General features: G+C 34.8%; 1 protein-coding gene across 3 annotated transcripts in view; it reads right to left on the reverse strand.

Moving 5' to 3' along the window:
* The window catches only part of LOC149795676 (BTB/POZ domain-containing protein 16-like), a 263,165-nt gene that overhangs the window by 161,722 nt on the left and 84,242 nt on the right, over positions 1 to 17,201 (reverse strand). For all 3 annotated transcript variants that reach the window (XM_089965525.1, XM_089965523.1, XM_089965524.1), the window contains one exon: positions 4,606 to 4,944. In XM_089965525.1, coding sequence (XP_089821651.1) covers positions 4,606 to 4,944 — 339 coding nt within the window. The remainder of the gene's footprint in view (positions 1 to 4,605; positions 4,945 to 17,201) is intronic.

A 17,201-nucleotide genomic window follows, 5' to 3' on the forward strand; every position in this document is an offset into this window, starting at 1 on the left:
TGTGTTTATCAAACCAGTCATTTAAACTGAATATCTGTGAATCAAAACCATACAAATGCTTTGAAAATTTTTTTAAACTCACAGAAAAGTTATATATATGTCCCATTCATATGAAGTTCTATGAAATCACAAATTTAAGACTTTTTCATGTAGGGCCTGTCAATTAGTTGCTTTCCCAATAGAAATAATCTGGATAATTCACTAGAGTGAATGACAACAAATATTTCTTTCACTCCACTCAATAGACATTGATAACATTATGATCTGGAAAAATTTGATCTGCAATTTTGTCACTTGCTTGTTCTTATAGTAAGTATGGTCACTGTCATGTAAAACAACACAGTTTTCCACAATCTGATTATTTTCTTTTTCTTTAATTGTTTGTGTTTATGTGCTTTGATGACCTGAATTAGGCTACTACCGATACTCTGCGACAAAACTCAGCAGAGTGGTCAACAAATGGCATTGAAAACAAGACCACCGTCAGATGCCATGGAGACTGCCAGAGTATGCACTATGGCAGTCAAGGTTCACACTTTAGAAAGTTTGCATTATTATAGTACTTGTCAGCACAACACCAACTCATCCCTGTGTATTTGTTCCATATGAAAGATGCCACTGATGGGTATGGTGCTACAAAGCTAGATTGTGGGGTTTTCATTCCTCATATTTTGCCAAACATGCAGATTTATATAATATTTCAAGTTTGTATATAGAATCTTCCATTCAGAAATGGGTGACACAAGGGCTGCATTGGCTGATTATCTGCCATTGCATTATCCTTAATATCATCGGTAGGCAGCCAACAGCAGAGAATGCTTTTCCAGACTGCAAACAATGTTTCTATAAGACCTGAGTAGGCAGTCAACATCAGAGAATGCTTTTCCAGACTGCAAACAATGTTTCTATAAGACCTGAGTAGGCAGTCAACATCAGAGAATGCTTTTCCAGACTGCAAACAATGTTTCTATAAGATCTGAGTAGGCAGTCAACATCAGAGAATGCTTTTCCAGACTGCAAACAATGTTTCTATAAGACCTGAGTAGGCAGCCAACAGCAGAGAATGCTTTTCCAGACTGCAAACAATGTTTCTATAAGATCTCAGATATTCACAGGTTGAAAAGTAAGGTTTTGAAAGGCTTTCAATGTAGAAAGGGAATCTGAAAATTTAAATATAAACATAGTACCTGTGTCTCTAATGGTATAATTAACTGTATATATTGTATTTATTCTATATGTGGCATTTTTAACTGTACATATATGGTATTTATTCTATATACAGTATTTATTCTACATACGGTATTTATTCTACATACGGTATTTATTCTATATATGGTATTTATTCTTTAACTATATTTATTCTGTATATGGCATTTATTCTATGTATGGTATTTACTCTATATATGGTATGTATTCTATATGGTATTTATTCTGTATATGGTATTTATGCTATACACAGTATTTATTCTATATACGGCATTTATTCTATATACAGTATTTATTCTATATATGGTATTTATTCTATATATGGCATTTATTCTATACACAGTATTTATTCTATATACGGCATTTATTCTATATATGGTATTTATTCTAAATATGGTATGTATTCTATATGGTATATACAGTATTTATTCTATATATGGTATTTATTCTATATACAGAATTATATCTATATACCGTATTTATTCTACATACTATATTTATTCTACATACAGTATTTATTCTACATACTGTATACATACTGTATTTATTCTACATACTGTATTTATTCTACATAAAGTATTTATTCTACATACTGTATTTATTCTACATACAGTATTCATTGTACATACTGTATTTATTCTACATACTATATTTATGCTACATACAGTATTTATTCTACATACTGTATTTATTCTACATACTGTATACATACTGTATTTATTCTACATACTGTATACATACTGTATTTATTCTACATACTGTATACATACCGTATTTATTCTACATACTTTATTTATTCTACATACTGTATTTATTCTTATTTTCTATTGTGGGATAGGCATTTAAACTCATGAGGACCTTTTCAATTCCATATATCATTTTTGTATGCATCATCAAACCATGGCATGCCCGGGAATTGACAAAGTTTTTGGAATTGTGTTCTCAGTAACATCATGGGCCATCTTTGTAAATTGAATATGTTGTCATAACAACCGATCTGAAGATTTACCACTGGAATTCAGTTGGAACTAAATAAATTTGGACTTGTGATAGAACTTTTAGGACTATTTGAGAACTAATTCACAATACTGTAAGCTCTTTTTATATTTTCACTTTGTACACTACAAAAATAAATTATTTGTTAAATTTTACCAAACTTGTTAGTTTTCACTCTTTCTTTTTACTTAGATTAAGACCAGAGTCACAACAAAGGGGCTCTCCAATGTCCATATCCTCTAGACATGGTTAACTCCAATGTCCATATCCTCTAGACATGGGTAACTCCAATGTCCATACCCTCTAGACATGGTTAACTCCAATGTCCATATCCTCTAGATATGGGTAACTCCAATGTCTATACCCTCTAGGCATGGGTAACTCCAATGTCCATACCCTCTAGATATGGGTAACCCCAATGTCTATACCCTTTAGATATGGGTAACCCCAATGTCTATACCCTCTAGTCATGGGTAACTCCAATGTCCATACCCTCTAGATATGGGTAACTCCAATGTCCATACCCACTAGGCATGGGTAACTCCAATGTCCATACCCTCTAGATATGGGTAACCCCAATGTCTATACCCTCTAGACATGGGTAACTCCAATGTCCATACCCTCTTGACAAGGGTAACTCCAATGTCCATACCCTCTAGACATGGGTAACTCCAATGTCCATACCCTCTAGACATGGGTAACTCCAATGTCTATACCCTCTAGGCATGGGCAACTCCAATGTCCATACCCTCTAGGCATGGGTAACTCCAATGTCCATACCCTCTAGACATCATGGTAACTCGAATGTTCATACCCTATAGATAAGGGTAACTCCAATGTCCTTACCCTCTTGACAAGGGTAACTACAATGTCCATACCCTATAGACATGGGTAACTCCAATGTCCATACCCTCTAGACATGGGTAACTCCAATGTCCATACCCTCTTGACAAGGGTAACTCCAATGTCCATACCCTCTTGACAAGGGTAACTCCAATGTCCATACCCTATAGACATGGGTAACTCCAATGTCCATACCCTCTAGACATGGGTAACTCCAATGTCCATACCCTCTAGACATGGGTAACTCCAATGTCCATACCCTCTAGACATGGGTAACTCCAATGTCCATACCCTCTAGGCACAGGTAACTCCAATGTCCATACCCTCTAGACATCATGGTAACTCCAATGTCCATACCTTATAGGTAAGGGTAACTCCAATGTCATTACCCTCTTGACAAGGGTAACTCCAATGTCCATACCCTCTAGGCATGGGTAACTCCAATGTCCATACCCTCTAGACAAGGGTAACTCCAATGTCCATACCCTCTAGACAAGGGTAACTCCAACGTCCATACCCTATAGACAAAGGCAACTGTGACACATAATGCCATGTAACTAAAAAGCATAAATGTACAAATGTACATCAAAGCAGCATAGAGGTATGCCAACATTCTCTCCATTGTGCATGTTTCAAATGCAAACAACTTCACCTTACATATGTCGCTCTCTCAAAAGAACATAATAACTGGCGAGTGCCCCCCTTATACCAAGTCTCATGCCTTATACCAAGTATCATGCCTTAATCTCAAATGACTCTAAAAGCGTATAGGAAAGTGAAGCAGAAAAACTGAATATATAACACCATGCCACTAACGATAATATGACCAATGTTGTACACAACCCAATTTGTATTGATAAGGTATATGAATACCAATCTGCAACAGGTCAAAGGTTAAGGAGAGGAAACCATGTGTAATGGAAAACATAAAATACTGAGCTGTGATCCTGACTTTTAAGTGACCAAAACAAAAAATATTGACTGGTTACCTTGACCTTCAAGATAGGACCCCCAATGTGGTATGCAACACACCATCTAGTGATGATGTACATACAATACAGTAAGTTTCATAACTCAATCTCAAAGTTTTAATGGTATTAAGTGGAAGGAAGGTGCAACAGAAATCGGAACTATTGAGCCATAACCTTGACCTTAAAGATTGTGCCCACACTGTGGCATGTGACACACCTTCTAGTGATGATGTATAAAGTATGCCAGGTTTCATCCCTTTCTCTTAAATGGCTTTAAAGTTAAACAGCACACATAAGATTGTGATGAAAATATAAACTACTGAGCCATGACCTTTGACCTGGATGATAGCACCCGTAAAATGGCATACAAAAGAGCTACTAATGAGGAAGGATACCAAGTTTCAATATGGGTATGTATAGCTTAATCCATTAATCTAAATTAAAGATTTACAATAATTGGATATCTTGATGGACAGAAGGATGCAAAGATGAGTACTATGTCCTCGTTTTTATTTTCTTCACAAAGGGAGAGGCCAATAATACATTTATTTTTAATTAGTAGTAATAGTATTAGTAGTAGTAGTAATACCTGTCCTGGTTACAATTGGATCCCTGATATCAATACTAATGACTGTAACATTGTTAACCCTTTCCTCTGATGTGTGGACAGGATGATCCAGGCCCTTCGCTGCCTCCTCTTCCCCTGGACCTTCAACCACACTCAGTCTGTTGCTGATCTCACGATACTCGTTGCTATAGAAATTACTTTTCTTGATGTAGTTATCTAGGGTCTCTGAGGCTGCACTTCTGTAGTACTTTTTAATGGTGGGATCTTGAGACCCTTTCATTAGCTGTGTCAGTGTTTCAGATTTTTGTAAAAATGGTCGATGGAGCTCCCAGTCCATATCAAGGCATCTGAGCAAAACATCTGTCAATGGAATGGACAAGGCATTATTTCATTATATATGGACATTAAAAATATGATCCTTCCTAGACATCTAGCTAGGGACACAGTCTGTGACTGGGCAAACTGCCTCTTAGTAATGTATTTCTAAATGACATCACTGAACTAATAATGTACTTTTAATCGACGTCATTGAATAATAATACCTCACCAAAGGATTCTGATAATTTACTGATATTTCATTTGCCTAAAGAAACTGTTACAAAGAATTTCTTTAAGATTATTAATACTGATCAAAGAGATGGCAGACGAGAATGTAAGAAAGCTGTCTGACCTAAGATACCATATAAAATACATGTTTATCTCTTGTTAAGAGACCTTGAAAACTCTTGGGACTGTGTTGTATGGATATTTATATTGATTTTTTTAATGTTGGAGATTCAATAATAAACTGGATAAAACTTTCATACAAAAATATCAAATCTTCATTCTTTGTAAATGGTCACACCTCTGCATTATTTAATACTGAAAGAGGCTGTAGACAAGGTGCCCCAACACACACACACACATACACACACACACACAGAGACTTAATTGTGTGTGCAGAGATTTTAGCTCATATAGTTAGGAAATCTAAGCATATTACAGATAAAAAATGAATAATATCCCAACATGATGATGACACATCAACTACTCTTGATGGTTCAGAGAAACTACTGAAATCTGCATTAAATCATACTACAAATACTCTGGTATAAATATGAATACTGACAAATACTCTGGTATAAATATGAATACAGACAAACACTCTGGTCTAAGTGTTAATATTTACCAACACTCCAGTTGAAATATTTTCAAATACTCTGCTTTAAGTATTAATGTTGACAAATACTCTGGTCTAGGAAGTAATAGTGACAAATAATCTGGTCTCAATATGAATATTTACAAACACTCTGGTATTAATATTTACAAACACTCTTGTTTAAGTATTAATATTTACAAACACTCTGGTATTAATATTTACAAACACTCTTGTCTAAGTATTAATATTGGCAAATATTCTTGTCCAAGTATTAATGTTGACAAATACTCTGGTCAAGGTAGTAATATTGACAAATACTCTGATCTAAGTAGTAATGTTGACAAATACTCTGGTCTAAGTAGTAATGTTGACAAATACTCTGGTCTAGGTAGCATAATTGACAAATACTCTGGTCTAGGTAGCAATGTTGACAAATACTCTGATTTAAGTAGTAATATTGATAAATACTCTGGTCTAGGTAGTAATATTGACAAATACTCTGGTCTAGGTAGTAATATTGACAAATACTCTGGTCTAGGTAGCAATATTGACAAATACTCTAAGTAGAAATACTGACAAATAATCTGGTCTATGTATTAATAGTGACAAATAATCTAGTATATGTAGTAATGTTGACAAATACGCTGATCTAAGTATTATTGTTGATAAATACTCTGGTTAAGGTAGTAATATTGACAGATACTCTTGTCTAGGTAGTAATATTGACAAATACTCTGGTCTAGGTATTAATATTGATAAATACTCTGATCTAAGTAATATTGGCAAATATTCTGATCTAAGTATTAATGTTGACAAATACTCTGGTCTAGGTATTAATATTGACAAATATGCTGGTCTAAGTATTCATGTTGACAAATACTCTGATCTATGTATTAATATTGACAAATAATCTGGTCTAGGGATTAATACTGACAAATAATCTGGTCTAGGTATTAATATTGACAAATACTCTGATCTAAGTAATATTGACAAATACTCTGATCTAAGTATTAATGTTGACAAATACTCTTGTCTAGGTATTAATATTGGCAAATACTTTTATCTAAGTAGTAATATTGACAAATACTCTGATCTAATTATTAAATTTGACAAATACTCTGGTCTAGGTAGTAATATTGACAGATACTCAGGTCTAAGTATTAATGTTGACAAATACTCTGATATATGTATTAATATTGACAAATAATCTGGTCTAGGGATTAATATTGACAAATAATCTGGTCTATGTATTAATATTGACAAATACTCTGGTCAAAGTATTAATGTTTTCAAATACTCTGGTCTAGGTTATAGTATTGACAAATACTCTTGTCTAAGTATTAATGTTGACAAATACTCTGATCTAGGTATTAATATTGACAAATAATCTGATCTAGGTATTAATGTTGACAAATAATCTGGTCTAGGGATTAATATTGACAAATAATCTGGTCTAGATATTAATATTGACAAATACTCTGATCTAAGTAATATTGACAAATACTCTGATCTAAGTATTAATGTTGACAAATACTCTGATCTATGTATTAATATTGACAAATAATCTGGTCTAGGGATTAATATTGACAAATAATCTGGTCTAGGTATTAATATTGACAAATACTCTGGTCAAAGTATTAATGTTTTCAAATACTCTGGTCTAGGTTATAGCATTGACAAATACTCTTGTCTAAGTATTAATGTTGACAAATACTCTGATCTAGGTATTAATATTGACAAATAATCTGATCTAGGTATTAATGTTGACAAATAATCTGGTCTAGGGATTAATATTGACAAATAATCTGGTCTAGATATTAATATTGACAAATACTCTGATCTAAGTAATATTGACAAATACTCTGATCTAAGTATTAATGTTGACAAATACTCTGATCTAGGTATTAATATTGACAAATAATCTGATCTAGGGATTAATATTGACAAATAATCTGGTCTAGGTATTAATATTGACAAATACTCTGGTCAAAGTATTAATGTTTTCAAATACTCTGGTCTAGGTTATAGTACTGACAAATACTCTTGTCTAATAATTAATGTTGACAAAAACTAAGATAATGCAAATGCAACTTAAATTGGACTGATACTTAATTGGCTGTTTTAAAGATACATTTTTCATCTGATTTTGAAAAAAAATCATCATTCTTGACAACCTAACTAAATTTAGGGAAATAAAAGTGATCAAAATGATTAATTACACCTTATAGAAAATTAGCAGTAGTAATAATAATAATAATAATAATAATGATAATAATGCTTTATTTAAAGAGGGTGACTATTCTCCCTTGAGGCCCTCTAAAAAAATAGTCAAGCTTCACCTAAAATTAATTATCTTTTATTCTTGCCAAGTAGATCTGACATAGTTTTCAAGGAGCTGACAACACTTTGTTATAAATTTATTTGCAAAGAATCATGAGACAAAATTTTGGAAAACTGTATCATAAAATAGTATAATTATGGTGGACTAAAAATTATCAATATCAATAATTTTACACATGCAATAAAACTAACATGGCTGAGAAAAATGTTACCATCAGATTCAAAATAGAAAAATTAACTACAGATTTAAGTGATGAATATCGATACAGTTTTCTTCTCTACAAATTAGGAGTCCACCCATAATGATAATATTTTTACAACCTTTTTGAAACTCCGTAAGAAATTATATTTACAAGTGGAGGGTTTTAATGGCACTTCTAACATGCTACTGGCTGTATCATATCAAGGAAACAGAGGTTATGCTATATGCTTTCCCCCAAGGACACCAAAGCCATCAACCTAAGCTGGCCTGGTGGGTACTGAATCCCTGACCTTTCGATTACAAATCTAATGCTCCACCAACTGTGTTCCCATGGCTACCATGAGAAAGATAAGATGTGAAAGTAGATGGTATATGGGTAAACTTTCACAATTTCAAAAGTAGGTTCTTTCCTAACGCAATTTCAAGATCTGCTATCTGCAGTTAAATGTTATTAAAAAAAATGAAATATAGCATTTGATAGTATTCCACAGCAGCCATTTTATAAACCAGTATTCCACAGCAGCCATTTCATAAACCAACGTACTGTGTATACTTACACACAAGTCAGATCCAAACTGCATAGACCCAGATCTGCCATCACCGAATGCACCAGCAGGTCTGGTTCTATGCAGTTATTAGCAGTAATCAGTAGAACAAATAAGACCCTGATTTAATTTACAATTAACAGAATGGAACAATTTATTGCACATTCTTTACAAAATTACCAAATGGCCCTGACTTGGATACAGTTAGAAATATTTCTGCAGGTATTTTTCCTTTGAGAGAAAAAGAGTAAATCAGTTCAAACAATCTTTGTTTTTGACACAAATTACTGGCTGAAACTACTGTGATATCTTTCTGGATTACCAAATTTCTCATTTTATTCTTCATGAAATTTTGCAGACACTTGCCTGTAATCTGGTTTTTCAATAAGAAATATATTCTGGAATTAAGTCTCTGAGGGAGGAAGTTATAAATGTATGGATTTTATTTGCTAAGCATTTGTTTCATACATATAAGTCTTTAAAATGTGCTGTATCTATAACTACCTAACACACATGGAGTCATGTTTATTTTGTCTGTTTTTAAAATGTGTTGTATCTATAGCTACCTAACACACATGGAGTCATGTTTATTTTGTCTGTTTTTAAAATGTGCTGTATCTATAACTACCTAACACACATGGAGTCATGTTTATTTTGTCTGTTTTTAAAATGTGCTGTATCTATAGCTACCTAACACACATGGAGTCATGCTTATTTTGTCTGTTTTTAAAATGTGCTGTATCTATAACTACCTAACAGACATGGAGTCATGTTTATTTTGTCTGTTTTTAAAATGTGCTGTATCTATAGCTACCTAACACACATGAAATCATGTTTATTTTTTCTCAAGATTCACCATTTAATTGCAAATGTTCCCCATTCCAGTTACCTGCCCCGTGCAACATACCCAAACACAGAAATGGAAGGAAAAATGGTGTATATTAACCATGTAACAGATTCCTGACATTGGATTTAAGGCTGTCTCCTAAGTGATTTTGCTAATATTTGGAACTGATGGTAAAATTAAAATATCAAAATATATGGATTTTAGCTAAAATAGCAAACAGAAAAATTAAATAAATACCATTCTGCTGACTACTACCTTTCAGCAAAAATTGCTTTTCTTTCTTTACTGACAGGATTCAATAAAAAAAATGGGCTTTCCAATCAAACATTATACAAACTCCTACTTTGATAAGTTATTAACCCTAACCCTAAGCTAACCCATGTCTAATCCAATCCCATGCATGTCTAATCCAATCCCATGCATGTCTAATCTGTCCCATGCATGTCTAATCCAGTTCCATGCATGTCTAATCCAGTCCCATGCATGTCTAATCTGTCCCATGCATGTCTAATCCATTCCCATGCATGTCTAATCCAGTCCCATGCATGTCTAATCCAGTCCCATGCATGTCTAATCCAGTCCCATGCATGTCTAATCCAATCCCATGCATGTCTAATCCAATCCCATGCATGTCTAATCCAGTCCCATGCATGTCTAATCCATTCCCATGCATGTCTAATCCAGTCCCATGCATGTCTAATCTGTCCCATGCATGTCTAATCCATTCCCATGCATGTCTAATCCAGTCCCATGCATGTCTAATCTGTCCCATGCATGTCTAATCCAGTCCCATGCATGTCTAATCCAATCCCATGCATGTCTAATCCAGTCCCATGCATGTCTATTCTGTCCCATGCATGTCTAATCCAATCCCATGCATGTCTAATCCAGTCCCATGCATGTCTAATCTGTCCCATGCATGTCTAATCCATTCACATGCATGTCTAATTTGGTTCCATGCATGTCTAATCTGTCCCATGCATATCTAATCCAGTCCCACACGTCTAATCTGGTCCCATGCATGTCTAATCCAGTTCCATGCATGTCTAATCCAGTCACACATGTCTAATCTGGTCCCATGCATGTCTAATCCAGTCCCATGCATGTCTAATCTGGTTCCATGCATGTACAATCCGGTTCCATGCATGTCTAATCTGTCCCATGCATGTCTAATCCAGTCCCATGCATGTCTAATACATTCCCATGCATGTCTAATCCAGTCCCATTCATGTCTAATCTGGCTCCATGCATGTCTAATCTGTCCCATGCATGTCTAATCCAGTCCCATGTATGTCTAATCTGTCCCATGCATGTCTCATCCATTCCCATGCATATCTAATCCAGTCCCATGCATGTGTAATTTCTCCCATGCATGTCTAATCCAGTCCCATGCATGTCTATTCTGTCCCATGCATGTCTAATCAATTCCCATGCATGTTTAATCCAATCCCATGCATGTCTAATCTGTCCCATGCATGTATAATCCATTCCCATGCATGTCTAATCTGGTTCCATGCATGTCTAATCTGTCCCATGCATGTCTAATCCAGTCACACACATGTCTAATCTGGTTTCATGCATGTCTAATCTGTCCCATGCATTTCTAATCCAGTCCCATGCAGGTCTAATCCATTCTCATGCATGTTTAATCCAGTCCCATGCATGTCTAATCTGGTTCCATGCATGTCTAATCTGTCCCATGCATGTCTAATCCAGACCCACACATGTCTAATCTGGTCCCATGCATGTCTAATCTGTCCCATGCATGTCTCATTCAGTCCCATGCATGTCTAATCCAGTCTGATGCATGTCTAATCCAGTCCCATGCATGTCTAATCTGGTTCCATGCATTAAGTAATAAAAACTAATACTAAACTAATAAACTTATTGTTGAGCAAAACTATAAATATTCCATATCACCATTCAGGCAACAATTTATATCATGAAATCTGAAGTATTTGAACTCGTCCGAGTTGTTTTTTGCAGTGATGTAAATCAGAATTTCATGATCATTTATCAATTTCTACGGGTAACTGATTGATAGTTAATTTGTCCGCATGACAATACTGGGAATGTTATTGTAAACACAATACTGGGAATATTATTGTAAACAGTCCTTTCAAAACATAAAAGACCATCAAGTTCATATGTGTATCAATAATGTATCGTACTGTAGGCTGTGCATTGTGAATCATATCAATACATAACACAGCTATTCCATTTCACTATGGACGGCATGACTGATTTTGGAGATTAATGATAAATGGTGAACTTTGGTAAAGGAACAGGATGTGGACTTGAACAAAACTTACTGCACATAAATCATTATTTTTATATTATTCATGCCCTGGACCCAAAATCTAAATATCTTTTAATTATGTGATGTGCAAATATCCACAATGTTTACTGAGGAAGTTTTGAACAAAAATGTTGAGCAAGACTCATTTTTCGTTCACAATGACCGTGACCAGTCTTTCTGATCTTAAATTCAATAAGCCTCTTCCTTACCTTAAATTCAATAAGCCTCTTCCTTACCTCAAATGCAAGGCCACTGCAAACTTTGGTCAAGGTACCAATATGTGGCCAAGAATTATAGGTTACTGCATTTGTATGGGAAAATATGAAAGAGTTTTTTGGATGGAATACTGCATGACCTCAGGAGTGCAGTATATCCTTCCGACAAAACGAGTTCATATTTTCCCCTACAAATGCAGTAACCTTTTCATTATATGCTCATTTTTTTATTCTATCTAAGGCTTAATTATATATATAAAAAAATACACTACAATAAACAACGTAAATGAATGTATGCCGCATGCCAAACTAAATATACAAGCGCATATTCATCATTACACAAATCAACATTATTACTGCGCACATAACTCCGTCCAGATAAATTTGAACTTAGTCACGCGCTCGACATAAATTTTGAAAGAAAATGGCGTGTCTAGTTAAAATTGAAATTTGGAGTCATATTGTGAATGAATGTGCATTGCAACAACTTTTCCATTTGATCTGGAATGAATAGATTTTGGTATTTTTCTCGATTCTAGGAAATTTTGTGATTACGGACTGGATTTGTATGTGACAATTCCATATGAAATACATGAGACTGAAGAAGCTAGGAAGAAACGTGTTGACATCTGCAAATGTGTTTCTGCTTCTGTCACTGAATGTTTGAAATCATAATGTGGGAAGAATATGAAGTCTTTTAATTGCATTTATTAAAAACACGCTATGGAATTTAATGCTTATTTCATTTTGAGTGCAGTAAGGAGGATGTAACTGCACTTATTATTGAAATTACAGCACAATTTCGAAATGTGTAATCCAGATTGAGAACCTATGACATGGCTCATGTAATTCGGATTTACAGAATTAAGAAAATCATTTTGAGGAAATTCGGGATGTAAAACTTTAAGTATATTTTATTTTGCCATTCATATCACTAGCTAAAGAAGAGAGTATATGACTTGTCACTTGTATGTTATTTGTAAGGACCTTATCTTGCGTCTGTTATATACTGTAGCTAGCCTAAATCCAAAACACTGTATCAACACGGAATGTGACAAAGCAGCTGGTATGTGGCAGTCCACGAAACATCTGTTTTAGTTCATTCAGAAACAAATTTAAACAACCACAATGTAAAGAGCATCTTACGCAAGTGTACATGATTTGTGTACAAATCAAAAGTGCTGGCATCTGCTTCCATTGTTTGTTTACAACAGAAAGTAGTTCCTTTATGCATGTGAATGCTATATGTGTATTGTCACGCGGGTTCAATATCGAGTAATATTGTACAATTCTGACAATGTAAAGTTAATGAGGGAAAAAATGAGCATATAACAACTAAAGTTATTACACAAAAAACATTTTTCATCTTTCAGTCTGTAACCTTTGACCTTACGAACCCAAAGTCAAAGGTCTTCTTTCTTACCCCAAGTGCATGTGAGTAAGCAAAGTTAAAAAGCTGCTTAATACAAAAATAAAATACAGACTCTGAAACACCTGCAGCCAAGTGGAATGCACATAATTTTCACCTAATGAGGTACAGGTGCTGATGACAGGATTAATTATTGCATTATAATGCTCTCAGTCTAGTGGCTCTTGGTTTAGAACATGAGAGCTAAATGATTTTTCCTTGCTTTAATGAAAAATTATGTCATAAGATGAGTTAGAAGAATAACCCATGGTTCTCATATACCTGAACTGCCAGTTACAAATGTTAGTCCATAATAAACTATTATCTCTCACTGCCTTCCCACTGACAGGCTATGGAACTTGAATCCCACTGTGGACTGTCATTCCATAAAGTAATAAATCTGAAGACCCCTGAGGACTGTAACTCAATGAACTAAATATGTGATAAACCAATTTGAAACAGTAGCTGTTGGGTTTATTACCAATCATTAAGTACCGCTTGGCCAGTCCCTTTAGTCAATAACTTCTGTTCCAAAAGCCTTAGAAAAAAAAACATGTTCCCAAATGAATAAATCTATTCTCTAATTGGAAGAAAATATGGCAGAGAAGGCTAATCAGAACTGCAGCAAATATGGTTTGGAACTGACTTAAATTATTACCCAAGGAATCCAATTTCTCAATTTCATTTAATTTATCTCACATAAAGCAATGAATACCAAGTTTGAGAAGTGGCTTTTCCATTTATTACCAATTCCTTCAGTAATTCCTACCACTGTAAAACACCATTTTTCACTCATCCTAAACAGTGGAAAGCTTTCTGGACGTAACATCCAGCAGAGTATTGACTCGTACATAATCAGGAATTTTATGCTTGTCTTACGTCGTGCATATTTTTGTGATGTCAACTATACTCAAATGTGGCATGTGAAAAGGTCCTGTTGGCAAAAATATACAGGTTTTAAAAATAAAAAAAATATTAATATCATTTATAAATTATAAAAGCTTCCAATGTAAAATCAATCCACGTTTCCTATTGTTGATAACTGGAAAATAATGAATTTGGCATGTCTTCTTTTGCCTACATCCATTTTTATTACACAAATACAGCAGGCAGGAATATTGCATAAAAGTTTTAGTAAATCACTAAAGAATGGTGAAATGCATTTGTTTCCAACATGTCTGTAACAGGACTATCAGAGATGGTCCTTCTAGGCCAATCCTTTAACCCACTGTGATACGGACATCCACACCTCAATGGGCAAAAGTGATAGTTAAGTAATAAAAGCTGCTGCACAGTCTGTTCATTTTATATTGCTGTTGTATCAAATTTGACTCCTCTTGTTTATGTAGCATCTGTAAAGAGATGCCCATATCTGTATCTATCATGTGTACCTTTTGGCCAATCCAGGCCTATTCCAAGACCAGGCTTTTTAGCAGCAGAGAGGGTGAATAGACCAAAATTTTAGACCAAAATAAAGCTTCCTACAGAGGGTGAAAAAATACAAAGCATCAATAACACTAAGTAGGGGAGGGTGAACAGACCATTTTTATGAGCGTCCATTTGCAATGAACCCACCTACAAAAATGAAAATACAACCTTTACCGAGGTTTCTAACTGGGTTAGCGTATTTTTGTTATTGATGCTTGTGTGTCAAATTTGTATGTGTCCTCGTTCAATGACATGTTGGTTGTCACCTTGTGTTCATAAAAAAGGTGACAGGTCTCTCAACCAAAAGTTTTATCGAGATCTATGCGATATCACAACTAAGGATCATGTAATTTATCATGATAAATCCATGAGGAATTGCTGGAGCACGTGAAAATAAGTTTTTGAACTTGATCATATCCATGTCTCCTGAACACCAAGTCTGGTGGATGTTTCTTAGTGAGTGGGTATCAACACCATTAAAGACAACCAGAAGATTGCAGTTATATCTAATCACTTAAGGTATTTGCGTATACTGCTGAGTAAGATATATAATATCGGTGTTTTTGTGTCTGCCTCGAGAAAATATCCAAACTGGATTTGATTGTTTGTCTAGCATCACATCATAGTATACAACGAGAATGTTAATACTAACATCAAGATCATCTACCAATGGCACATCATTGATGTCAGTGATAAAATCAATAATACCATTGCCATCCTCATCCAATGACTTTGCATCTTCATTCAAATCTTTAAGTACATCGTAGCATGTCTGATCATCCACAGTTGGTGCCACTAAATATAACTTATCCCACTTGAGCCATCTCATTATCAGGTTAAGTAACAATTGCATCTTATCAGACCCAGATGGGCCTATGATAATTGCTCTGATAGAATTTGGTAGTGCTGGGTGATGCTTGATTGGTTCTTGCTTTCGTGCCACCGAGATATCAATGACATCCATGTTGTAGAAATATAATAAGTTTATGAATTTATATTGTGTTCAGTGCAAGAGCTTCACTGATACCAGTGGATTAACAACAATAACAAAGAATCGTAGACATTCACTCACAGGCAAGTGTATGTTGTTGTTGTTGTTGTTGTTGTAAGGTTTAACGCCATTTTTCAGCACACGATAGGCTATACATGGCGGCCAGTATTAATGGTGGAGGAAGAACCCGGGAAAACCCCCAGAAAGAACCACCGACCCACAAGAAGCTACTGATAAGCTTTCTCACATACCCACATTAGCTGAATCCGAGACTCAAACCCATGCAGACAGAGGTGAGATGGCAGTGATCTGTAACGGAGAGCGCTTTAAACCACTCGGCCACTAGGGGCCCCACAAGTGTATGAAATGTGGTACAAAAAAATAAAAATTATCTCTCATGCAACAGGTGGAGATACTGCTGCTTCACTTGGCAAATTACCAGGGGCTCCAATGGCTAAGTATCCTGGTGAGAAGTATCTTCCTGGATATAATTATTGTGGTCCTGGAACCCGACTTGATATCCGACTTGATGAGAAAGATCAACCAAGACCCGGAGAGTATCCAATAAATGCGATAAATCAAGCATACCACATTCATGATGTTACATATAAAAATAAAGATTTACAATAACGACATATTGCAGACATGATATTGATACATACATTAAAGTCTGTAAAAAATAAATCTCACAGAAAATCACTTGCTAATTTTTTTATAAGATCTGCGATGAAATTAAGCTAGTGCTAGGAGCTGGTAATTAGTCAGTCGATTATTGTTATAACAATTTATTATAGCCCAAAAGATTATTGGAGAGGTAGAGCAGTGATTAGTAAACGTGTTGATGCAGCAGGTGTCATATGTTCTGTTGCTGCAAATTGGTTAGCACGACAGGCAATATGTCAAATTTATTTACCACCACCTAAAAAAATTCAGTACACACATTTTGATGTCAGCACACCAAATGAAGTTCATTCATCAAGTAGATATTTTGTTTTTACCAATGATACTAACAAAACTGTAACATGTCAATTGTGCACGTACAAATAAGCATTGACTGTCATTGACGTTGCAAGTAGATACTGCATAAAGCAGCAGAACCACTATCAACCAAAACAGCAACTGAAGCTGCATCTGCATTTGAACAAATTTATCAACATGGCAGCCTTTCTCTGTTGTATCAGTAAATCAGTAATTATAAAATCAA

The sequence above is a fragment of the Sinohyriopsis cumingii genome, chromosome 7 (assembly GCF_028554795.1).
Source record: "Sinohyriopsis cumingii isolate HCF-2022 chromosome 7, ASM2855479v2, whole genome shotgun sequence".
In the NCBI taxonomy this organism is placed as follows: Eukaryota; Metazoa; Mollusca; class Bivalvia; order Unionida; family Unionidae; genus Sinohyriopsis; species Sinohyriopsis cumingii.